The 25,766-nt window shown below is 38.9% G+C and overlaps 1 protein-coding gene across 1 annotated transcript in view; it reads left to right on the top strand.

The window, feature by feature from the left end:
- Positions 1 to 2,761: 2,761 nt before the first annotated feature.
- LOC106089757 (uncharacterized) overlaps positions 2,762 to 25,766 on the top strand; it is a 187,140-nt gene continuing 164,135 nt past the window's right edge. The window contains exons 1-2 of the mRNA XM_059367365.1: positions 2,762 to 2,804; positions 2,901 to 3,030. Coding sequence (XP_059223348.1) covers positions 2,762 to 2,804; positions 2,901 to 3,030 — 173 coding nt within the window. The remainder of the gene's footprint in view (positions 2,805 to 2,900; positions 3,031 to 25,766) is intronic.

Raw genomic sequence — 25,766 nt, forward strand, 5'->3', positions numbered from 1 at the left:
CCCTTCCAATCCCACCAAACAGACAACATAACCTTCTTTTGGTGGATATCAGCCTTTGAAGTGGTTTGAGCTGGTTCACCATGCTTGGACCATGATCGCTTTCGACTAACGTTGTTGTAAACAATCCATTTTTCATCTCCAGTTATGATTCGTTTTAAAAACGGATCGAATTCATTGCGTTTAAGGTGCATATCACAAGCGTTGATTCGGTTTGTTAAATGAATTTCTTTCAATACATGTGGTACCCATATTAAAATTGACGCCAAACAAACAAATGTAAATGTAACAAAATTTCGCGCACTTTTTTTCTAAAGCAAGCTAAAAGTAACAGCTGATAACTCACAGAAGAAAGAATGCAATTACAGAGTCACAAGCCGTTGAAAAAATTTGTCAACGCCGACTATATTACCGACAATTACTTTTTGGGCAACCCAATAGGTTTATCAAAGGAAAAAAGGCTATTTTTCATTTGTGAATAACAAAAAGATATATTTAGTCTATTTTCGGTGAATAAGGCTGTTTGTCTTTAGTCAACATTTGTCTGAAATGTTATCCTGAAATAATTTTTTATAATTTTTTTTAAAAAAATTTAAATTTTGGAGTTTCAAATATCCTACTATTCTGAAAGTTTGTCTTTAGTCAACATTTGTCTGAAATTTTGTCTCGAGATAAATTTTTAAAAAGGATTTTATTAAAATTTTGTATTTAGAGAAAGTTTTATTTAAAAAATTTAACTTCAGAGAAAATTTTATAAAAACTGTGTCCCGTTAGAATTCATTGATATATTGTGTTTAAACAAAATTTAATCGAAATTTTGTCTTTTTATATTAAATATTGGAATATTTATGGTTTTACAAAAAGTAATAGTAAACCAAACGAGCTGCCCTCATTTTTTGAGTTTCGAGAGGGTTTTGTGATTACCACTTTAGGTGGTGAGGCGAAATGGTACGACGGTCTGGGCTGCGGCTTAGCTCGCCGGATGGGGAGGTTCTTTTTCCGCTAAGGCTTCACATTTGATTAAAGTTTGTACCATGATAGATTTATAAACAGGAAGTTATTAGTAATTGTAGTTTTTACCCGCCAAAAATTGTGAAATCTAAGCAGAAAAACGAAGTTAAGTGTGACGATTTTATGATTTTTTTTAAAGAAAAATTTTAAGATTTTTTTTCTTAGTTTTGACGATTGTTTTTTTCTCAATTGTGACGATTTTTCACGAACAAGACCTGACAGCACTGTTTGCACTTAGGATTCACTAATAGAAGGTTAGGTCACTGGCGATATTTAATGAATCCTGGTTTGCACTATACAGTACTAAAAAACAGCAAATAACATATACAGTTATATGCGAAAAATATGGACAGCGGCTAGACAAATAAAAGATTCTAAAGGCTCTATCACACTACTCGTTCTTGTCTTATGACATGCCACTTTTTATGTATCATTGATATTTCATTATGTGTGTCAAAATTGCCAATTTACATACGATTCATCATTTTTGCAGTCATGCTAGTATGTTATTTTTGTATGACATAATGTAAAAAATTGAGCAAAAGCTTTTTTATGGCTAAACATTATTAACGTTGGAAAACAATTTAATTTGGGGTTGCTTTCATTCAAGTTGCAACAAAAACAGCAGATTTTTGTATGTTTCTGTCACAAGAAATAGAGCACCGCTCGAATCGAAAAAATAACAGCGAGATTTTGAAAACTTTAACAATAGCAAAATTTGGTATGTCGTAAAACGAGAGCATGTAGTGTGGTGGAACCTTAAGTAGTTGACCTTGTCAGATATCGAAGTTCATAGTTTAAACCCCGTTCACACTGCTCCTATAAAATCAGCTGACGAGAGCCTTAACCTGTATTTAATGAGCAGTGTAAACGGGGGTTTAGTTTAGAAAAATGTATTTTTAATGGCACATTATTTCTAATGCAACGTGTAGGGACATATAAACATAATTCTGTAATCAAATACTACAAATCGATTTGTCCATTAATAAGCTTAATAACAAAAATCGAGCCTAACATAAAACGTCTACGTTTAAGTCTGGTTGATCAACTAGTTTGAAGCAATCAACATATGCATGGCGAAACAAATAAAAAATCATATGGTGCAATCCGCCATCTTGCCATCAAGCTGATCGACGTTTTGCCAACACACACAAAGAATGAAAACAAAAATCTGTCATCTTAATACCGTCAAACCTGGCCCGCTGTTAACAGCTGTTCGCGTGAGACCACCTTTTTAAATCCGCTTTGCAACATATGGGGGCAACTCATATAGGCTACTTCATCCGAGACCTCCAAGCATAAAGATTAAGAACTGTTTCTGAACCGATTCAGTTCTATAAATGTGGTGTTAATAACAGAAGGTCCAAACACCCGATGCATATTCCAAAACGGGTCTAACTAAAGAAGTGTAAAGCGCTCTTAAATCCGCCTTGTTTCACCTGTATCATTGTTTTGCCAGACGTCAACGAACTAAATTTCAACTTGAGGGTTTAACGTATTGTCACCCATTTATAGTGAATGTGGTGTGATATCGATAAAATGTAGATTTGGAATTGACGTTTAGTTGTCAGAATTAGTTCTATTCTATCAACATAGAATATTGTTCGTTCTTATTGTGCAAAAATACCAAGCAAAAAGCAAATTTTGTGATTTTGGTAATTTAATGATTATTAATCTCTTGTAATCTCTGAAGTCTCAGACATTCTGCATTTCGATATTTCGGCATTTTATACAAAATATTTGAATCAACCATATGTATATAAACCACTTAGTTTTGAAACAAGTGTTTTTCTCGGGTATATTTCGTGACATATTCATTGCTCTTCATCAAAGTTTCCATCGATTTGTTGTTGGTAGACTTTGTACGCGGCTATAAAGAAGCCGCAATTAAGAATCAAAACTGGAGGAACAGTCTTCGCGTAAATTATCTAACATTGCTAATATATCGATTTCAGACGAAGAGTTTGTATATAATGTCAATTGCGATATTGAACATTTCATAGAACAACGCCGCAATAACGGGTAAGTAATCATAAATCGCATGCTATACAATTTTGTAAAGTCTATCGGTATGTATCGATCTGTAGCGACGACGCAATGGTAGAGTTTTAAAAAGTGAATATCGTCTATTGAATAGAAAATAGAAGACATCTCAAATGCGGGATACGTTAAAATTTTAAGCTGTTGTACAAACATGATTCAAAACATTACTATAACATTACAATGCTTTTATGGCTTTTGTCCAGACTTTAGGAACATCTATTTAAAAATTGAATATTTGACTATGCTATTGGAATTAAATGTTGACTTAATTTTTACATGCTAAAATGCACTTTATAGGCCACACCTGAAATTCGGTATGCAGATGTGGGTGGAGCTCAGAAACACGACTCTGAACTTAAGAGCCAAGCTATCCCCCTTCGAAGGGAAGTGCTCCAACCTAGACAATATTTGTTCCCGGCATGGTATAGCTGTGACCACCACACAGGCTGGAACATTGATGTCCAATCTGTGTGGTCTTCATTGCTGTAACGAGAAGCTTGGCTGCGATCTACAGGGCGCGTCCACAGATTGCGGATAGTGGAATGCTCTGTACGGAGTAGCTGCAACGGCAGTCGCGGACACTCAGCGGTATTGAGCGGAGAGTCTCAGTGAGAGGTCGGGTGGCAGCGGCTCTTGGGCAAATACTGAGTGCCTATGATGCTCGATATGATAAGGCGAGCTATTGGCGCCTTTAAATAACCAATGGCCACCCTGTTCCCGCGTGGGTCGGTTCTTTGGACGGAACAAGCTTGCTCACATACAGGAGCATCACGAGGATCGCCACCTCCACATGCAAATGTGGTTACAACAACAACAACAACAACAACAATATTTGTATCAAACAAAAGGTATGTTAACGTGTAGATTTCAAACGTGCAAACAATTTTTGTTTGTTCCTCTTTCGAGACGAGCTCAATGATCGGAGATGCAAATGGAAAAGGAAAGCCAAAGATAGCAACACACACCAACCACTATGGATTTCGAAGACTGCATAGCACAACAACAGCTTTGCATGCCATCACCACACACATTTGCCGTGGCTTCAAGCAGCCCAGGCCATGTGATAGGACGGTCCTTGTGGCACTGTACCTATCGAAGGCATTCGATACGGTCAGCCATGCCAAATTATTTGAGGACATCGCCAATACGTTCCTCCAGCTAGGCCTGAAACGCTGAGTTGCGAATTATCTTTGTGGCCGCCAGTCATTTGTGGAATTTAGGGATAAGAAGTCGAAGCACCGTAGAGTGAAACAGGGAGTTCCCCAAGATGGAGTAATATCTCCGGCACTGTTTAACCTCTACCTATCCTCCATTCCACCCCCTCCAGACGGCATAGAGATCGTATCATTGTACGATCATGGCATCAGGCCCCCCACCCATTGTTGACATCTGCGATAGGTTGAACGTCTACCTCAACGAACTTGCCTCATATTTCGCTGCGAGAAATCTGAAGATATTTGCCACTAAATCTTCAGCCACATTGTTCACTACATATACGCGTGAGGTGAATACTGAGCTGACTGTGATGGTCGATGGAGAAATGATTCCGACCATCAAGTGTCCCAAAATACTTGGCGTCACATTTGACAGCTCTTACACATTCTCCCCACATGCCATAGCAATTTGCGATAAAGTCAAAAATAGAAACAAGGTCCTCAATTCACTTGCTGGCAGCACTTGGGGTGCAGACAAAGAAACCATGTTGACCACGTACAAAGCAATTGGCCGGTCTATGGTAAGTTATACAGCGCAAGTGTGGTCTCGTCAAATTTGTGCCACGCAGTGGAATAATATTCAGATCTATCAGAATGCCGCCATCCGAACTGCGACGGGCTGCCCACTCAGTTCTCATGTGAACCACCTCCATCAGGAGACAAAGATCCTACCAGTGCGAATACATAACTACATGCTGTCTAAGCAATACCTTTTGGGCTGTTATCGCAGAGACCATCCAAATCATCACCTTGTGGATAGATATCCACCGCCCAGGTATATCTACATGATCTAGAGCGTGAGGTTCAGCGCTACAAGAGAGAACCTCTAGATCAAGCGGGTCTGAACAACCTTCATGCAGACACGGTAGCAGATGCGGTAAATGGCTACCGGGCGAATGTAGTCCTTGGAGAATGATTGCCTCCCATTGCACCTGAAGAAATTGATCTCCCCCGGTAAACCAAAGTAGTTCTGACTCAATTACGTCCCTGCAGATGCAGCCGCCTCAACTCCTACAGAGCAAGGATTGATGCTGCCGTGCAAGATGTGTGTCCCGATTGTAACCAGGGACAGCACGATACACGTCACCTGTTTAACTGCCCCGCCAGACCCACTCGAGTCAGACCCAGATCCCTGTGGACGGACCCCATCTTAGTCGCAGAGTTCCTGGGTCTTGACACTCTACAGAATCAAGCAGACGAAAGATAGAACACAATCAACTCCTACTCTCTTGAATTTTCATCAAATCTTTCATATCTAGAAAACCAATTTTTATTGTAGGTCATAGGTTCGTATGCACCTGTATCCACTATCCAATTGCCTTCATTATTTCCAGCATCAAGATCAACAACATACTCTCCCATAAAGGCACTTGACTTCGCAAAATTCCTTTTGTTTTTCTTCTCATCTTTCTTCCATAATGGGTAATCTTTTTCCAGTGACCCTCTTGCACTTAACACGCTTTCCGACCTTTTTCTCACTTCTTGGCTTATTCTGACGCTTTGCTGGAAATGCACTTGATGGGTATCTTCTCGATTTAAACGAGACTGCTCCAACATAAGTCTATTGGTCAAATTCTTTAATGTTCCTTTGTCCTCAGCATATGATTCCCAAGCAGTTATGAAGTGGCTAACTGAGGTAAAGCCATCAATATCTTTGTCATAATCATTTTCTCTGACATGGGTTCACCCAAATTTTTCAACTTCTCTGCTATTTCCTCAATTTTAGCAATGTTCAACGCAATTGCGTCTTCGGGACTTTTTTGAGTTTCATAAAAGCGCTGCTGCAACATATGAATACTCACGTCGGATTGCATCTCATGTATTGCAGCTAGTTTTTCACACATCTCACGGGATTTCTTACAGCACATCAAATACTTCGACCGATGAGATCATTAACCGTTGAGCCTTAATATCATCACAGTATCTCTCCCCCGACAGAAACATTAGGTCTCTGGTATGTATCATCAACAACTTGAAAAAGATCCATTGACTTCAAGACAATGCATATCCGGAACTTCCAAGGACTCCAATTCTCAGTTCGATGCAGCTTCTCAATCTTAAACTCTTCCATTGTGATGTTCGCTATCCTTTGATTCTCCTTTGAATTCTTTAATGCTCGTTTTTGCAAAATAGCTATCACTCAATAAATCTTCCTTTACAATATCCAAGCCCAAAAATGTTTGTGTTGGCCTCTTCCATAATTCTTCGTAGAATGAGCTGGGCCCATAACCTGTTAAAGAGTTTGATTTTAGGAAAAAATATTGTACACATTTATTGAAAAAGATAAGACAATAGAATAAAATTCGAAAACGCCAAAAAACAGCTATGTTGACTTGATATAAACATGAACAAGTTAAATTTAACATTTTTTAACAAAATTTTTTAAAATTTTCCATTCATTTTTTTTAATTCATCCAATTATAAAAATGATGCAATTTTTTGAAAAGGTAAGTTTCTATATTTGGTACATAGATGTTTACCTCTTGGAACACGAACTTGAGGTGCGTTGTTTGAGCAAAGATTAAAAAACCCCCGGGTTTCGGGGGGAGGTGTGTTATAGATTTGTTGTTGTAGACTGAGACAGCAGCCCTTGGACGATGAAGGACTCCATCGGGTACGTAGAACCAGCTAACATGGTATTGCTATGGATTAGCCGGAACTTTACACACCCTACATATCATAGAGGACAATCTGTAATATGGTGCTTAAGTAAAATAATTAAACGCTACATCTCAGCAATTTGATTTGTTTTTTACCAATCGAGCGGGTTTGTTAGCTTTTCGGATATATAAAACGCTTTTCCCGCTAAGTGCTTTGTATTTTAACGTTGGCCAATTCTAACACATATGCGAAATAAAAAAATATCAACAAAACAAAAAAAAAAGTCATTTTATTGCTCCAGAATCGTTTAATCATTGGATAAATATGTTGCGTTTTTCCTCTTTTTGCTTTGTCAGTCCCAATTGGATCATGACACCATAGGTTTCAATAAACGGGGATAAACCAAGCCTCTTAGTAAGCACAAACTCTATTATATTTAAAAGAAGGCGTAGATCACCCTATTTCAAAATATTTCGTTTGTTTCTCTTTCGAGACGAGCTTAATAATTTAATTAAAAAATTATTGAATCAATTAATGTTGTAATTGAAAGTAACAAAATTTTCATTCACGATTGCAATTGAAAAAAATTTAGATTAAATAAAAAAAATTAATGATCCAATTCATTTTTTAATTAAATTTGGCAAAATTTTTGAAAACGATAATTATTGGAAAAAATTATATTCAATTAAAAAATTATTGAATCAACTAATTTTTTAATTGAAAGCGATTTTATTTTCTATAAAATTTTTGATTGAATTTTTTAGCTATTTTTGTTCCGTGTGGAGCATTACAGGTCTAACAACGGCAGTATACACCCAGCGCATGACACGCAGTTTAAACCGCCAACTTTCGCAAATGGCTCTCTTCAGGTATATAGGGCAAGAGTTGCCTTTCTTGCCATTTCCAGAATGTTCGATTTAAAGTTCAATTTCCTGTCCAGCAAAACACAAAGATATTTTGCGCTTTCAGCTAATAGAGCATTCTCTCCTCCCAACGAGACGGATGCCGACACTCCATGGTGGCAAGACTGTATATCTGTTATTGCTAGAAGTCTGTAGATATAAGTACGTCTACGAGGTCTGATCAATAATTTTTCAAAACTTTTTTATTTATTCGTCAATAACTATCTTGTCCCCTTGAAAGCAATGCTAACCTCGCGTTAGTTTGAATCGTTTTTGAGTGACTAGATTTATTCAATGCATACTTACATGTCAATAGATTTAACAATCTCATAACTCAAGACCTACTAAGACTACTTATAAAGTAAAGTGAAACATACATGTTGTACATTAAACACAATGAAGTATATTTCTAACACTCCTCCTCAACATGAATGTACCAAAACAATAAAACTATTTTAAAAAATTAAGAAATTCCAATGAGATTTACAAACTTAAGATGCTTGATTTTACTTAAATTCTTTGTTAGAATATCTGCAACCATATCAGTAGTTGGACAATATTTCAGTTCTACCTCTTTATTTCGAAATGCTTCTCGTACATGTTGAAATTCGATGTCAGTATGCTTGATACGATTGTGAAAAATGGGTTTTTTTAAGTTACAGTGAAGAGCAGCGAGATAAGTTGGTGCCCCAATAATTGAATGATATTCTTGCTGATTTGCTTTCTTACATTCCTCATTACATTTCGCTTGATATCCTGGTGTTAAAGGTACCGAAGACGTCTTGCAGTCTTTCATTCCGTATTCATTTAGCATGCCCTTATGTACTGAACCTGATCTAATGTTATAGCGCTCGTATCATTTTCTCGTTCATTCTCCATGCCCAGAGAATTTTGAAATCTTCCCTTGACAGTGATTTGCTTTCATGCTTTTATTTCTGTTCGCTTTTACATGATATGATGATGTCATCAACATACACTGCCAGTAGTATAATTTCATTATCCTTTTTCGTTTGGTATAAACATACCTCATTTTACAAAGGTACAAATCCGAAATAATTTAATACAGCATCCAGCTTTTCGTTCCATGCTCGTCCGGACTGTTTTAATCCATAAATTGCCTTTCGTTATTTCAGAGCTTTAACGTAGCCAATTTTAAAACCTATATCCCTTGTCTACCAAACGTGCTTTATAGCCTTCTATTTCGCCGTGTTTATTTCGTTTCAATGCAAGTACCCATTTATATCGAATAGCGTTACACTTCGGTGGCTGAACAACCTCATCTCAGGTATTTTTGTACTGCAAAACATTAAATTCAACTACCATAGCCTCCCGCTATTCCCTAGAATGTTCGCTTTCCATTAAACTTCTTGAGGGAGGCCACCGTAGCGCAGAGGTTAGCATGTCCGCCTATATCGCTGACCGCCTGGGTTCGAGTCCTGGCGAGACAATCAGAAAAAAAATTTCAGCGGTGGTTTTCCCCCTCCTTATACTGATAACATTTGTCTCCAAAGAGGTATCGCACTGCGGCACGCCGTTCGGACTTAATTATTATAAAAAGGAAGCCCCTTTTCATTGCGCTTTAAACTTGTATCGGACTGTACTCATTGATATGTGAGAAGCTTGCCCCTGTTTCTTAGTGGAATGTTCATGGGCAAAATTTGCAATACCTCCTTGGGTCTTCCGGGCTTTCCTGTTCGTACCAGAATTCGAATCTTCATCAGGAGTATCAAAATCTTCGTCGTCATTGCTTCCATTTTCATTACTTTTGGATATCTCTTGTTCGACGCGTTCAATTTGAACATCATCACCATTGCTCTCGATCTGTTCAGGTTGATTTTGTGTCAAATAAAATGTAAAGCAATCATTCTTCGGCAAATCTTTGAGATCTAACTGAATTTTGTTTCATCGAAAACAACATCTCTTCTTTTAACTACTTCTTTAAGCGTTTACTGTATAGACGATAGGCCTTTGAGACTAAAGAGTAACCTACCATTATATACTCCTCTGCCACACTTCATATGCTGTCTTATCTGCAAGGTGCTTCGTGGGAAATCTATTTTTCAAATAACCCGCGGTGATTATTGCTTCTGCACATAGGTTATTCTCTACGTCAGCATGCAACATCATGGTCCTTGCCATCTTCACAAGAGTTCTATTGGCGCGTTCCGCTACACCGTTTGCTGAGGACTGTGTGGAACAGTCAACTGCCTTTTAAAACCGCAGCTTTTCAAATATTTGTCAAACTTCTGGTTGATATATTCGCCGCCGTTAGTACTTTGAGTTTCTTGCCAGTTTGCTTCTCTACGAGTGCTTGAAATTCTTTAAAATTTGCAAAAGCTTCATCCTTCGACTTTAAGTAATATATAAAAATTCTGCGAGATTTGGCATCTATGAAGGTCAAGACAACAGACGGAACTCCAATTGGACCGCAAACAACGCTATGTATGAATTCCTGGATTTATTTTGCTGAATTTTCGGACTCTTTCGGGAACGGTAGTGTGTACACTTTTCCAAGCATACAACTTTTGCATATCATGTCATTTGACCCTTGCGTGACTTTCGTCATATTTCTGGATCTAAGTTTACACAAACTTTTTTGGTTTGAATACCCGTAACGATTGTGGCAAAGATTGGATGTCATCACAAATTCTCTTTCCTGCCAATTTTCCAGTACAAACATATCGTCAATTTACATTAGACTTTCTCGTTATGAATGTCGTGAAGATAAAGTTAACTTTAACTAGCAGAGACACAAACCCATTCAATTACCGGCACACTGCTACGAGCTTAGCAGAGTTATGCTAACAATTTAACAGAAAAGATCTAAAAATAAAATCAAGAAAAATAATGAAAAAATTCTACTTTTCGTTTTGGACTTTTTAGTGTTGTAAATTTGTCCCTTATGCATTTATTACTTTGTTAGATAATTTTTTACAACATTCGAAATGTTGGTGGTCCTTTCAGTGCTCTTGTTGTTGTTTCTTCTGAATTTTTTCATTATTTTTCTTGATTTTATTTTTAGATCTTTTCTGTTAAATTGTTAGCATAGCTCTGCTAAGCTCGTAACAGTGTGCCGCTAATTGAATGGGTTTTTGTCTCTGCTAGTTAAAGTTAACTTTATCTTCACGGACATTCGTTATGATTGCATTCCATTCAATCTTTGCATCCAGCTCTGGAGATTTTATTAAAACTTCACCTCTGCCAACAACTTTCAAAAAATTATCACTAGCCACTGTACCTCGAATTTGGTGAACAATCTTCTATCATTGTACAAGTGTGCAGTTGCACCGCTATCCAACCACTTTGTTTCCGAAGCTGATTGCCTGCTTAGGAAACAGATTACATCGTAAAGGACTGGTGTTCATTCTTATTTTGATTTGATTAACATTTATTGGCAAAATTTCCAATTTGGCCACACAAAAAACATTTTCCCTTAGGTTAGGCTGAAAAGAGGGTGCACATAATTATCCGCCCCATGCCACTATACACTTACACCTAGTCTGTTTGTTTGCCGCGAAAGCCGGGCAATGACATAGGAAATGGTCCAACGTCTCATCATCTTCCCCACATGCACTACACATGCCACACAGATTTTGCATAAGTGATATCGTGTGTCCCGTTCTGACACCAAAAGCAATACTGACCTCCTTCTTACTTCCTTTAAGTAATAGCTTCGTCCTTCCATGATCCAGATTTTCGCCGTCCTACCGACTGTTTCACTGTTTCACAGTGTGACATGCGCGGTTGTCGCCCACTCCCTTAACTCGGACTGCGTCGACCCGAAAGGTTTCACCGCCAAATCGCCTACCTACCCTTTCATTTCCTCTTACTCCGTAATGGCCAGGCACCCAAACGATGCGGATCGTGCCATCCTCAGAGAAGGCGTTACTCTCCTTTTTACACTTCAAGGCTGTTCGTGACGTCCTGATTGTTATTGCCCTGATGGCTAGTTTACTATTCACACTCGATGTCCTCACGTGAAAAACTCACCACCTCACTCATTCCGTTATCGCCCGGATCTCTGCCTGCAGTATAGTATTGGGTTGCCCAAAAAGTAATTGCGGATTTTTCATATAGTCGGCGTTGACAAATTTTTTCACAGCTTGTGACTCTGTAATTGCATTCTTTCTTCTTTCAGTTATCAGCTGTTTCATTTAGCTTGCTTTAGAAAAAAAGTGTAAAAAAAGTATGTTTGATTAAAGTTCATTCTAAGTTTTATAAAAAATGCATTTACTTTCTTTTAAAAAATCCGCAATTACTTTTTGGGCAACCCAATATTATGATTAGTCAGTCTAAAACAGCTATCAGACCCCGGGTTCTCAATCTAGACCCCCAGGTCCACTCTGTCCTCTAGCTTTGATCCATCCGTGTAACATGATCGGAAAACTCTTCCATTCCTTCATGTATGTCTATGGGACGGATATCTAGAATAGTCTACAGAGTCTTAGTGGGCGTGGTCTTCATCGCTCCGCCTATGCCAAGATAACATGTTCTCTGAACCTGTTGTATTATTCTAATGTTGCACTTTTTCTCCATCGCAGTCCACCAAACTACTGAGCCATAATTAGGTATTGCTCACGCTCCTGTAGAGCCAGCGGACTATCCTCGGATGGATGCCCCATTTCGAGCCTGAGGCCCGTCTACATAGTGCCCAACATCTGTGAGCCTTCTCGATACGCTCCTGAATGTGACACTTCTAATTCAGTTTCCTGTCCAAGATCACACCTAATTATTTGACCTTGTCAGAAATCGTTCTGCTGAGGAAACATGTATGTGAAAATCTTTTTATATAAAATTCAATTTGTGTTTGTTTGTTTGTTCCGTATTGACTCAAAAACGGCTGAATCGATTACCTTGAAAGTTTCACAGATTGTGTGGGTTGGTCTGGAAGAAAACATAGGCTATATAATTTTTTGATATCGGGAAAAGGGCGGACCCTCCCCCTTACCCCAAAAGTACTACCCAAAAATAAAAATGGACCGATCGGGACAATATGGGATTCAAATGAAAGGTTTTCAAGCGTAGAGTACGAATATAAGTTGGGTCCAAGTACCTGGGGGCCGCCTCAGCCCCAAAAGGTAAAAGGAAAGGTATTCGGGAGTAGATTTCGAATATGGCATACAAAATCAGATCGCCACCCCTCAAAAACGCCATTAGACCCATTATCACTATATGATACTTGGTTGAACCAATTTTCTTTAAATTTTCATAGATTGTGTACGTTTGTCTGGAAGGAAACATAGGCTATATAATTTTTAGATATCGGATAGAGGCGGACCTTCCCCTTACCCCAAAAACGCCACCCATATCCGAAAGTGGTCCGATGGGCACAATAAGGATATCAAATGAATGAATATTCGAAGTTCATGTCAATATGGGACTCAAATGAAAAGTATTAATCAGTAGATTACAAATATGGCATATAACATTAGGTCCAAGTAATGGGTGGTCGCCCACCCCCAAATATCCCAAACGGGCATATTAGCCGACCATGGCTATATGGGACTCAAATGTCAAATGAAAGGTATTAGGGAGTAGACAACGAATATGACATTAATATTTGCGTTCAAGTCTAGGTGGCGCTTTTCCTCCTAAAGATACGTCAAATGGGTTATTTGACCCATTATGACAACATGGGACTCAAATGAAAGGTATTTGAGAGTAGAAAACGAATTTGATATCCAATTTTGGAGTCAAGTGTTTTGGGGTATGCCCTTAAGCACCCCTTAAACTGAACTTCATTTCCGTTGGGAACGGTTCATATTTACCGGCCATGGCAATATGGGGCTCAAATTAAAGGGATTTGGAAGTGCAGCACGGATTTGATATCCATATTTGAGTCGAAATGTCTGAGGTGCCATCCCTCCCCTGATGAGAACATTACCCTAAGGAAGAACATGACCAACAGGAACCGAGAAGTTGCAAATTCTTACACATCAATGAGGGATTTTCGATTCAAGTTTAAGCTCAATAATAAGGGACCGAGTCCGAACGGCGTCCCGCAGTGCGACACTTCTTTGGGGAAAACTTTTTAAATGACCATGCATGGAATTGTACCTCACAAATTTCGCCAACATTAAGAGGGGATAAACACCGCTTTGTCCGATGTTCTCGCCAGGATTCGAACGCGTTCAGCGTCATAGGCTACAATGGCACGAATTTGATATCCGCATTCAGGCGAAGTGTCCCCACCCTTAAAAGATAATAGACAGTTAAAGAAGGCGCAGCGGAGCGGGCCCGGTTCGGCTAGTTTATTATAATATAAAAATTCACGGTAGAGCGCAACCTATAGGTGAAATTTAAAATAATAATACAGACAACCTAATACAAAAAATCCTAATACAAAAGTAATAAAAACCAAATATAAATATGGAAAAATTCCAATATAAAAAAAAGGATTTCAAATACAAATATGACGAAGAATGAAATTATAAAAAAATCAAAATAAAATATGGAAGAAATAGGCACACTGCGGCCTTAAGATTCATCTCAGGTAGAGCCAGTGTAGTATCCTCGTATTCAGGTCCCATTTCGTCTACATAGTGCCCAACATCTGTTAGCCTTCTCGGTACGCTCCTGAATGTGACACTTCCAATTAAGTTTCCTGTCCATGATCACTCCTAAGTATTTCACCTTTTCAGATATCGAAATATTTCTATTAAGTAAACGTGGTGCCCCAAATTGGCCCACCTCCGTCTTCCTCGTGAACAGGCATACTTCAGTCTTCTCTGGGTTAACATTGAGTCCCCTAGGTCTAGCCCAGTCGTATGCCATCTGCAAGACAACTTCGGCACTTGTGCATAGTCGTTTCGCATCCTTGCCTCTTAGAAGTATTATAACATCGTCTGCGTAGCAGACGGTTTAAATCTCTCCTCAGTCAGCATCCGTTATAGGTTATTTATGGTGGTCAACCAAAGGATTGGCGACAAAATGCCCCCTGTGGCGTGCCCTTTGCTACTTTCTCCCTAACATATGTCCATCTGTTCCTTAGCATATGGTTTTTCCAGTCTCTATGGACCCGATCCACCCGGTACTGGTCTAAGGATCGGATCAGTGTGGGTCCACACATTGTTAAAAGCTCCCTCGATGTCAACGCATACCGCCAATATGTACGTCTTGGCATCGAAAGGATTCTTCTATTTTATGCACAACCTCGAGCAGGGCAGTCTCTACCGACATTTCCTTGACATAGGCAGGCTGTTTGTATTTGATCATGGTGTCCATAATACTTCCATGGTTTTGAGTAGAAAGGACGTAAGGCTTATACATAGGTCTGTAGGCCTTTGGTGTCACATAACTTGCCTTGACGGGCTTGGGTATAAATACCAACCTTGCCTTCTGCCAGGCTTTCGGTGTATTTGCAAGAGCTGTGCACGTTGTGAAAATACCAGCCAGATGGGGCGCCAAATAGTCGGCCTCCTTCTGTAGTAACACCGGAAATAATCCATCAGTTCCGGATGACTTAAATTGTTTGATGCTCCTCAAGGCTTCCTTTACCATGAATTCTGTAATGACAAGCCTAGGATGAACCTCATTATTCCAAAATTTCGGTGTCTCCGTGAGTCCCGTCGTATGATGTGGAAAATGCGTTTTTATTAAAAGCCTCAAAATGTCCTCCGTTGTCTCTAACGTCTTAGTTTGGACATGGGTTTTGAGAGAAACTTTTTCATCTTGGCGACGTCATTAACGCACGTTTTGCCGCTATGGTAATCTTATTGTTTCTCTTTAGCCGTGTTTAATACACATCCCAATAAACTTCCGCTTTTTTACGACGTGCTCTGTTATAAAGTCTGAGGACTTCTCTCCCAATATTGCGAATCTTCCCGGTCATCCAGGGTTTTTCTTGGACTAATTTCCTTTCTCGAAGAGGACAACTATCTTCGAAAGACCTCAATGTCATGTTGACATTGTCGTCAATGGCTTCTATGCTTGGACAATCTAAATTATCTTCTTCTGAGTAGTCTTCCGAGTTTTATCCAGTTGGTTTTCAACTCACTCCGGAAGCTTATCGGATTCGGCACAGGCCGTGCTATTCTAAACCGTATGTAGCGATTGCCTGAGAAGAAGTGCTCCGTGGAGACCCTCCAATCCTGAACCTCATCGATTAGATTTTCCGAACATATTGTCACATCTATAACCTCCTCCCTAATCCTATTAACAAAGGTAGTGGTGTTACCAATATTAAGTGTTATTAGGTCGTTAGTATTCAAGAATTCTGCCAGGGCTTAGCTCCGCTTATTAATGTTGGTACTACCCCACGAAATGTGGTGAGAGTTCGCATCGCACCCTATCAGTACCTCATTCCATGTCTGCTTTGCTTTCCTCATCAATGATAATGCCGGTTATGGTTCCATCATCGAGTCCCTGTTCATTAAGCTGTATTGAGTTTCCCGTCCCTGTACTGCCTGATGTTTCAATGTTAGGATGTTTGCCTTAGTCTTTGAAATCTTGATTAAATGGGAGTAGGTGATGGTCTCATCTTCGGTTCCTTGTTCCTTAGGCTGCCTTAAGATTTCCTTAAAATGTTTCTTCTTGTCATCTTTTCCTTCATATTTGCTTCGTCACCTCGACATCTCTTTGATTTAGCAGCAAAAATCTGTTGTGCTGGCAATTCATCTTTCTACATCTGGGATTTTCACTTGTTTCTTACAGCAACTTCGGCTTCAAGTGTTATTGCTATTGCGAAATGTTTATACCGTCTAGGAAGACTGTCAACAAAATGATGGTCAATAGCTCCTCATGAATTTGTAATCCAATCGCGGCTAGCTTCTTCTATAGTTCAACGAACTCATTCAGCTGTTGCACCATATTACCATTTGCCTTCATGATCAAGCCCACCGTCTTCCTGTGCAATGCCACTTTCTACATCGGGCCTTGAGGTTTGTGAACTTCTTGGAGCTTTACCCACGCCTCCAGCGATGTACTGCAATCCTTGATTAAATTCAGTTGAGAGGGTTTCACGCTATGAATGTTTGTTGCAAGCACCTTTTGATCCTCTATCTTCAATTTCGCAGTCCCGCCATCTTGCTTTGATGGGTTGATTTTCGTATCTCCGCTGACCATTGTCCACATTTACTATACCCTCCACCCAGGATTCACTGAATAAGGTTAAGCCAAGCGATCAGCCGATATACTTTTTTTTTAATATTTGGCAGTACTTGGCATTGAGGATGTCAACTTGTTCTCTTTTTACATTCATTCTTTGTTTACGTTTTCTCCTATATGATGACATTTTCAATCGTCAGATTTGACATCCTTAATGATGTTTATGGGGCCTATCCACTTTGTGTTTTGCATGTGACCTAACCTTCTATTAGTGAATCCTGCCCTCCACCATAGGATGGGGGTATACTAATTTCGTCATTCTGTTTTTAACTTCTCGAAATATTCGTCTAAGACCCCATAAAGTATATATTGTATATTCTTGATCGTCATGACATGTCCGTCCGTCTGTCTCTCGGAAGCACGCTAACTTTCGAAGGAGTAAAGCTAGCCGCTTGAAATTTTGCGCAAATACTTCCTATTAGTGTAGGTCGGTTGGGATTGTAAATAGGCTATATCGGTCCATGTTTTGATATAGCTGCCATTTAAACCGATCTGGGATCTTAAATTCTTGAGCTTCCAGAGGGCGTAATTATTATCCGATTTGGCTGAAATTTAGCATGAGGTGTTTTACTATGACTTCCAACAACTGTGCTGAGTATGATATAGCTGTCATATAAACCTATCTGGGGTCTTGGCTGAAATTTTGTACAACGGCTTCTCCCATGACCTTCAGCATACTTGTCAAATATGGTCCGAATCGGTCTATAGCCTGATACAGTTCCCCATATAAACCATACTCTCTATTTTACTTCTTGATCCCCTAAAGGGCGCAATTATTAATCGAATGATGGTCTCCAACATTCACCTCAATTATGGTCCGTCGTACCATAACTTGAAATAGCTCCAATATAATAGCAATTCTTTTCTTTTATCCTTTGTTTGCCTTAAAAGACATATCGGGAAAATAACTCGACAAATGCGATCTATGGTGGAAGGTATATAAGATTGGGCCTGGCCAAACTTAGCACGCTTTTACTTGTCTTTTCTTTAAAATGTCAAAAAAAAAGTATTTAAATGCAAAGACTGTCAGTGCCCAAAACCTGTTAGTTTGAATCGTTTTGATTGACTGACTAGAATTATTCAATGCATACATACATGTCAATAGAGTAAACAATCTCATAATGCAAGACCTACTACGACTACCTATAAACTAAAGTGAAACATCCAAGTTGTACATAAAACACAACGAAGTATACTTCTAACACACCATCCTTTCGTTTGTTACTCATCGAAGTAATGATCTGAGACCCACAAATATATATACGAGGCCTGAAAAAAAATGACCATTATTTTAAATTTACTCAAAAAGTATTTATTTTTTCATCAATAACTATCTTGTCCCCTTCGAAGTAATCCCCCACAGATATTTTTTTCCGTTTTTCCAATCCTTGAAACACTTCTGAAACGCCATTTTTGGTAACACAAAACTTAATACAGTTTCTTTGATCCATTTTTTCGAATAGTAAAAAAATTGAAGAGCACACCGAAACACGACTAACTTTTTAATCCGTCAAAAACAATCTTACAATTCCAAATGTCTGATATTACCAACATGCAAACGGACATGTGTACCAGCATAACAGAAAACGAGTAAAAGCGAGCTAAGTTCGGCCGGGCCGAATCTTATATACCCTCCACCATGGAACGCATTTGTCGAGTTCTTTTCCCGGCATCTCTTCTTAGGCAAAACAGGATATAAGAAAAGATTTGCTCTGCTATTAGAGCGATATCAAAATAGGGTCCGGTTCGGACCACAATTAAATTATATGTTGGAGACCTGTGTAAAATGTCAGCCAATTCGAATAAGAATTGCGCCCTTTTGGGGGCTCAAGAAGTAAAATAGAGAGATCGATTTATATGGGAGCTGTATCGGGCTATAGACAGATTCAGACCATAATAAACACGTATGTTGACGGTCATGAGAGAATCCGTCGTACAAAATTTCAGGCAAATGGGATAATAATTGCGACCTCTAGAGGCTCAAGAAGTCAAGATCCCAGATCGGTTTATATGACAGCTATATCAGGTTATGAACCGATTTGAACCTTATTTGACACAGTAGTTGAAAGTAAGAATAAAATACGTCATTTCAGCCAAATCAGATAGGATTGGCGCCCTTTAGAAGCTCAAGAAGTCAAGTCCCCATATCTGTTTATGTGACAGTAAATGGGCCATATCGGTCCATGTTTTGATATAGCTGCCATATAAACCGATCTTGGGTCTTGACTTCTTGAGCCTCTAGAGTGCGCAATTCTTATCCGATTGAAATGAAATTTTGCACGACGTGTTTCGTCATGATATCCAACAACTGTACCAAGTATGGTTCAAATCGGTTCATAACCTGATATATGAACCGATTTGAACCATACTTGGCACAGTTGTTGGATATCATTACAAAATATTACGTGCCAAAACTTATCCGATTGAAATGAAATTTTGCACGACGTGTTTCGTCATGATATCCAACAACTGTACCAAGTATGGTTCAAATCGGTTCATAACCTGATATATGAACCGATTTGAACCATACTTGGCACAGTTGTTGGATATCATTACAAAATATTACGTGCCAAAACTTATCCGATTGAAATGAAATTTTGCACGACGTGTTTCGTCATGATATCCAACAACTGTACCAAGTATGGTTCAAATCGGTTCATAACCTGATATATGAACCGATTTGAACCATACTTGGCACAGTTGTTGGATATCATTACAAAATATTACGTGCCAAAACTCATTCAAATCGGATAAGAATTGCGCCCTCTAGAGGCTCAAGAAGTCAAGACCCAAGATCGGTTTATATGACAGCTATATCAGGTTATGGACCGATTTGAACCATACTTGGTACAGTTGTTGGATATCATGACGAAACACGTCGTGCAAAATTTCATTTCAATCGGATAAGTTTTGGCACGTAATATTTTGTAATGATATCCAACAACTGTGCCAAGTATGGTTCAAATCGGTTCATATATCAGGTTATGAACCGATTTGAACCATACTTGGCACAGTTGTTGGATATCATAACAAAACACGTCGTGTGAAATTTCATTCCAATCGGATAAGAATTGCGCACTCTAGAGGCTCAAGAAATCAAGACCCAAGATCGGTTTATATGGCAGCTATATCAAAACATGGACCGATATGGCCCATTTACAATACCAACCGACCTACACTAATAAGAAGTATTTGTGCAAAATTTCAAGCGGCTAGCTTTACTCCTTCGGAAGTTAGCGAGCTTTAGACAGACGGACGGATCGACATAAAATGTCACGACGATCAAGAATATATATACTTTTTGGGGTCTCAGACGAATATTTCGAGTAGTTACAAACAGAATGACAAAATTAGTATACCCCCCATCCTATGGTGGAGGGTATAAAAAATGCGAAAATCGAACATACGTAACTCACGAAATTTGAAAAAAACGGTTATTTTTCGATCAGACCTCGTATAAGTCTAGAATTACAGGTGACAGAATATGTTATGGTTTTTGCTCACACCATTTGTATGTGAGTAACTCATTAACATGCTTACAGAAAGAATGATGAAATATAATGATGTGTGAAAATAATTATATTCATGCATACAAAGTCTTGATAAGAGGCTAATGTACCTCACGTCCCACATAAAGCAATCACTCGCAACAAGTGTTGTAGTGGAATGCTGCATGAAAATGCCTCGTGTTTTAATTTTCGAAAAAAGACACTTGAGTTGGCTAACTATTGAGGCATTTTCGCTTCTTTGACTTTGTTAGGTATATCTTTTCCACAATTATGTGGTTATAGTACAAAGAGCCACAACTCGATGCACAACTTACTACAGTTCGGTGTTATATATGCACATACATATGTATGTATATATGTGTATGTAGTTTACTGAACCAATCATTATATATTAGATTTGTTTTCCGCGTTATTGCATTTTCTTCCATGCATACTTCGTGTCGGCCGGCGGTTGCAACTTACCAAGACTACCTGCAGCACAAGTTCCAAAAAACCATGGAAGACCAGTTTGTCCCAGTGTTGCAACAACTGAAATGTTTGCAAATATACCTACGCTGCAAACACGGTCAAGATAACAACCGTTGATGTACCTACTTTGGGTAAGCTGCTGGTCTGGTCTGGTTTGCCATTTTCGACTGTTGCATTTGTGCGGCTGACGTACGAAACTCAACAAAGAAAAGCTGGCATGTTTGTTTTAAACGTAGACACACACCCAGCGGGAAACTTGAGAAGGACCCACATTTAGAAACCTTCCATAAGGCCTATAATTCAACATCAAACAAAGCTAAACAAGCTGTAAAGGTCCTTCTTAAACTACACCTGCTTTTCGAATCTTTTTCATTCTCAACTCACTTAGTCCAAAAGCACCTTTCATAAGGACAATCCCAAGCAGGGTTGCCAGTATTTTTCCATCCCTTGTTCTCAATTTTCGAATCCTATGTCCCCTAAAATCCCCAATTTCAAGTGAGTATCCTTAACAAAAATCCCCAAACAATTTTAATAGGGGTTTTATATAAAAAAAATAATAAAAATACATTTTACTGACGGCAAAACAACTAAGGATTTAAATCACGTGAAGGCACGGATATACAATTTTTGAAGTTTTAAAAAGTGGACAGCGATATGTAGGACCTGTTTTTTTAGCTTTATAAATACATTCAATGCAAGTCAGGTGTACTGCAAAAATAACCATTGCGAAGTTGGACTGGATAGATTGTTATCGTTATTATGCAATAACAGTCGATAGCACTTGCTTTGCACTGTTTTGTATAAAAACCAGTAAGGAAGGGCAAAGGTCGGACGGTGCCGACTGTATAATACCCTACACCTACCCTGTAAGAACAATGTGGGAGCTATATCCAATTCTGAACCAATTTCGATGGAATTCGGCGAGCAAATAGGATCAAAATGTAATAACTGGGTTGACAAATAACAACATCATTGCAAATCGTCGAGGAAAGCGTTGTGGAAAATTTTGGCATGATTGGTCAAACAATACGCTTGTAGTGGCTCTTGGGATGAAAATCTGGCGATATACATATATGATAGCAATATCTAAATCTGGGCCATTCCTATTAAGCAGTAATATCGAGAGTCATAAGAAAATACTTCCTGCAAAATTTCGAGAGAATCGGGCCACAAATGACCATTTTATTGCATTACTAGCTGACCCGGGCCCGCTCCGCTGCGCCTTCACTTGACTAACAGTTTAACAATATCACTTGACTAACAGTTTAACAATAGAAGTACCTTTATCTAAATCCCATATAATCTTTATTGGTCTACGAATTTATGTTTGGATGTAAGGTGTACTCTATTCTTAAAATACTTTATTTCAGCCCGATATTCTCATGCTTTCTCTGATTTAGGGTGTTTTCGGGGGTGAGGTGGTTCCCCAGACACTTGGCTCTGAAATAATATCAGCATCGTGCTCTTCTTTTAAATACCATTTATTTAAACCCCAGATTGCCATTTGTTTTAGGGGAGTTTACACGATGAGGCGTCCTCCAAACACATGGCCCCAAAATAGGTTATCAAATTCGTTTTCTAATTTCAAATACCCTTCATTTGAGCCACATATTGGCATGGTCGAAATGTGTTTTGAGGAAGGGGTGATTCCCTAAATACGTGGTCCTACATTTGGATATCAAATTCGTATTCTACTCCCAAATACCTTTATTTGAGCCCCATATTGCTGTTTGTGGGGTATTTTTGGAAAGGGGTATAACCCCCGAAAATTGGTCCCGAAAATGGGTATCAATTCTTGCTCTACCCCCTAAAACCTTTCGTTTAAGCTCCACATTGACATGGTCGGTAAATATGCCCGATTTAGGGGTGTTTTGGGGATTGGGGTGGTCCCCCAAACACTAAGCCCAGAAAATATATCAGCAACGTGCTCTATTCTCATATATCTATATGTCATTTATTTGAACTCCATATTGCCATTGGCCTTAAAATTGGATATAAAATTCGTTTTCTAATCTCATTTAAACTCCTTTTTGCAAAAGTTATCCGGTTTGTGGTATTGGCCCTGAAAACTATGAATATTAAGTTCCCCTCTCTTTAAGACCCAAATTGTATTGGTGAGCAAATACGTCCTATTTGGGGGTTGTTATGGTGGTGGGACGTCCGCTAGACAGTTGGCCCCTAATGTTGATATCAGATACGTGGTCTACTCTCACATACATTTAATTTGAGTCCCATATTTCCATAGTCGGCAAACATGACCGGCTTGGGGGGTGTTTTGGGGGATGGGTGGCCACTCAGTGAGTTGACCTTGAAAATATATATCGGATTCGTGTTCTATTCTATAAACCATCATATTTGAGTCTCATATTGCAATAGTCAGAAAATACTTACTATTTGGGTGGTGTTGTGGGGGTGGCGTGGCCCCGTAGACACTTTTCCCGAATATTGATATCAATTTCGTGCTTTACTCCCAAAGACTTTTCATTTGAGCTCCATATTGCTATGGTCGTAAATTTGTCCCTTTTGGGGGATGTTTTTGGTGAGAGGCGGCCCCCCAAACACTTGGTCCCATATTTGGATATCAGATTCGTATTCTACATTTAAATACCTTTTATTTAAGCCCCATATTCCCATGGTCAGTAAATAAGTCCTGTTTGGGGGGTGTTTTGGGGAAGGGGTGGACCCCCAGAAACGTGGTCCCGCATTTGGATATCAGATTCGTATTCTATTCTGAGTCCCATATTGCCATGGTCGGTAAATATGTCCGATTTAGGGGTGTTTTGGGGCTTGGGATAGTCCCCCTAGCACTTGGTCCGACTATTGGATATCAGACACGTTTTCCTATCCCAAATACCTTTCATTTGAGTCCCATATTGTCGTGATTGGTCTAAATATATATTTGGTAGGTTTTAGGGTGGGGCAGCCCCCCTAGGTGCACCATCCCAAATTTGGATACCAAATTTTTATTTTTAGGGTACTAAATGAGAGCACACAATATCGCTTAAGTCGCACCACCCATCTCCGAGATCTGGCGTTTCTGAAAATTAGGGTAAGGGGGAGGGTCCCCCCTTCAGATATCAAAAAATTTAGTACCCTCCACGGGGTCATTATGCACGATCTGTGAAAATTTGAAGAAAATCGGTTCAGCCGTTTCTGAGTCTATAAGGAACACACAAACATACAAACAAACCTACAAACAAACACAATTTTTTTTTATATATAAGATTACTGCAAATCGGGCGAACATATATATGGGAGCTATATGCAAATCTGAACCGATTTTTTCCAATTTCAATGCCTGTACCAAAGTTGAAGACGATCGGATGAAAATGGGCCATATCGGTCCATGGTTTGATATAGCTGCCATATAAACCGAACTTGGGTCTTGATTTCTTGAGCCTCTAGAGTGCGCAATTCTTATCCGATTGGAATGAAATTTTCCACGACGTGTTTTGTTATGATATCCAACAGCTGTACCAAGTATGATTCAAATCGGTCCATAACCTGATATAGCTGTCATATAAACCGATCTTGGGTCTTGACTTCTTGAGCCTCTAGAGGGCGCAATTCTTATCCGATTTGAATTTGAATTTGTACATAGTATTTTGTTATGATATCCAACAACTGTACCAAGTAGGGTTCAAATCGGTTCATAACCTGATATAACTGCCATATAAACCGATCTGGGATCTTGATTTCTTGAGCCGCTAGAGGTCGCAATTATTATCCGATTTGCCTGAAATTTGAATCTGTCTATAGCCCGATACAGCTCCCATATAAATCGATCTCTCTATTTTACTTCTTGAGCCCCCAAAGGGCGCAATTCTTATTCGAATTGGCTGCCATTTTACACAGGTCTCCAACATATAATTTAATTGTGGTCCAAACCGGACCATATATTGATATCGCTCTGATAGCAGAGCAAATCTTTTCTTATATCCTTTTCTGCCTAAAAAGAGATGCCGGGAAAAGAACTCGATAAATGCGATCCATGGTGGAGGGTAATAAGATTCAGCCCGGCCGAGCTTGTTTTCTCTATATCCCCATCACATTTTCAAGTCCACAAGACAAATAGTCTCCATTTTCGATAATAAATCCCCAATTTGAGGTGGAATCGCCAAGTAAACAAAAAAATCGTTTTTTTCATCCCCGAGTTAATCGTCATCGAGAAGTCTAAGCAAAACAAAATAGCGACGAATTCCAAAGAAAAAAACAAAAAAAACAAGGCCATAAAATCCAGTTTGGGTTCAGTTGTTTGTTGTTGTGGTTATATATATTAGGCTTTTGACGAAGTCATTGTTCGTTGTTCGATAGCCCAGTAGATAGCACATTGATTTAGCAAACGGAGGGTCAGTGGATCAAATCACGGCGAAGACAATGCAAGTCTTCGAAAATGTAAAAATAAAATAAAAATCTTATTCTAAAAATAGATTTTCGGAGATTCGAATTTAAAAAAAAGGAAAATTTCAATTTAAGTTGTCTCTTTCAAATAAAATTGAGAGAGCATAAGTATTTTTTTGTTGTTGTCCTACACGTTCAAAAGGCCTTCTGTAAGCCCTTCTTTTGGCTATGAGAAGAGAAGGCCTTATATATGTGGACACGCCTTGTTAAATAGCAAGGAGTAGGGAAGGCCTCTGGCATGTCTTGTGTCTGCTAAATAGGGCCTTTTAGAAGCAGCTTTTACACCTAAACTTTCCCGCTGGGCAGTTGCACACACACTGTAACCATATAAATACCCCTGCAAAAAGTACCTCTGACAAAATAAAAGAATGCATTGACAAAAGAAATGTACGAATGTATTGATGTTATATAAGTAAAAAAATTGGTAAGCAGAACGTTATTTCATCACTTCCCACTGGTTGTACCTCCCAGTTTAATTTTTGGCAAGCGATTTAACGTTCCGAATACACGAGGTT

This window comes from Stomoxys calcitrans, chromosome 1 (assembly GCF_963082655.1).
Source record: "Stomoxys calcitrans chromosome 1, idStoCalc2.1, whole genome shotgun sequence".
NCBI classification, from domain to species: domain Eukaryota; kingdom Metazoa; phylum Arthropoda; class Insecta; order Diptera; family Muscidae; genus Stomoxys; species Stomoxys calcitrans.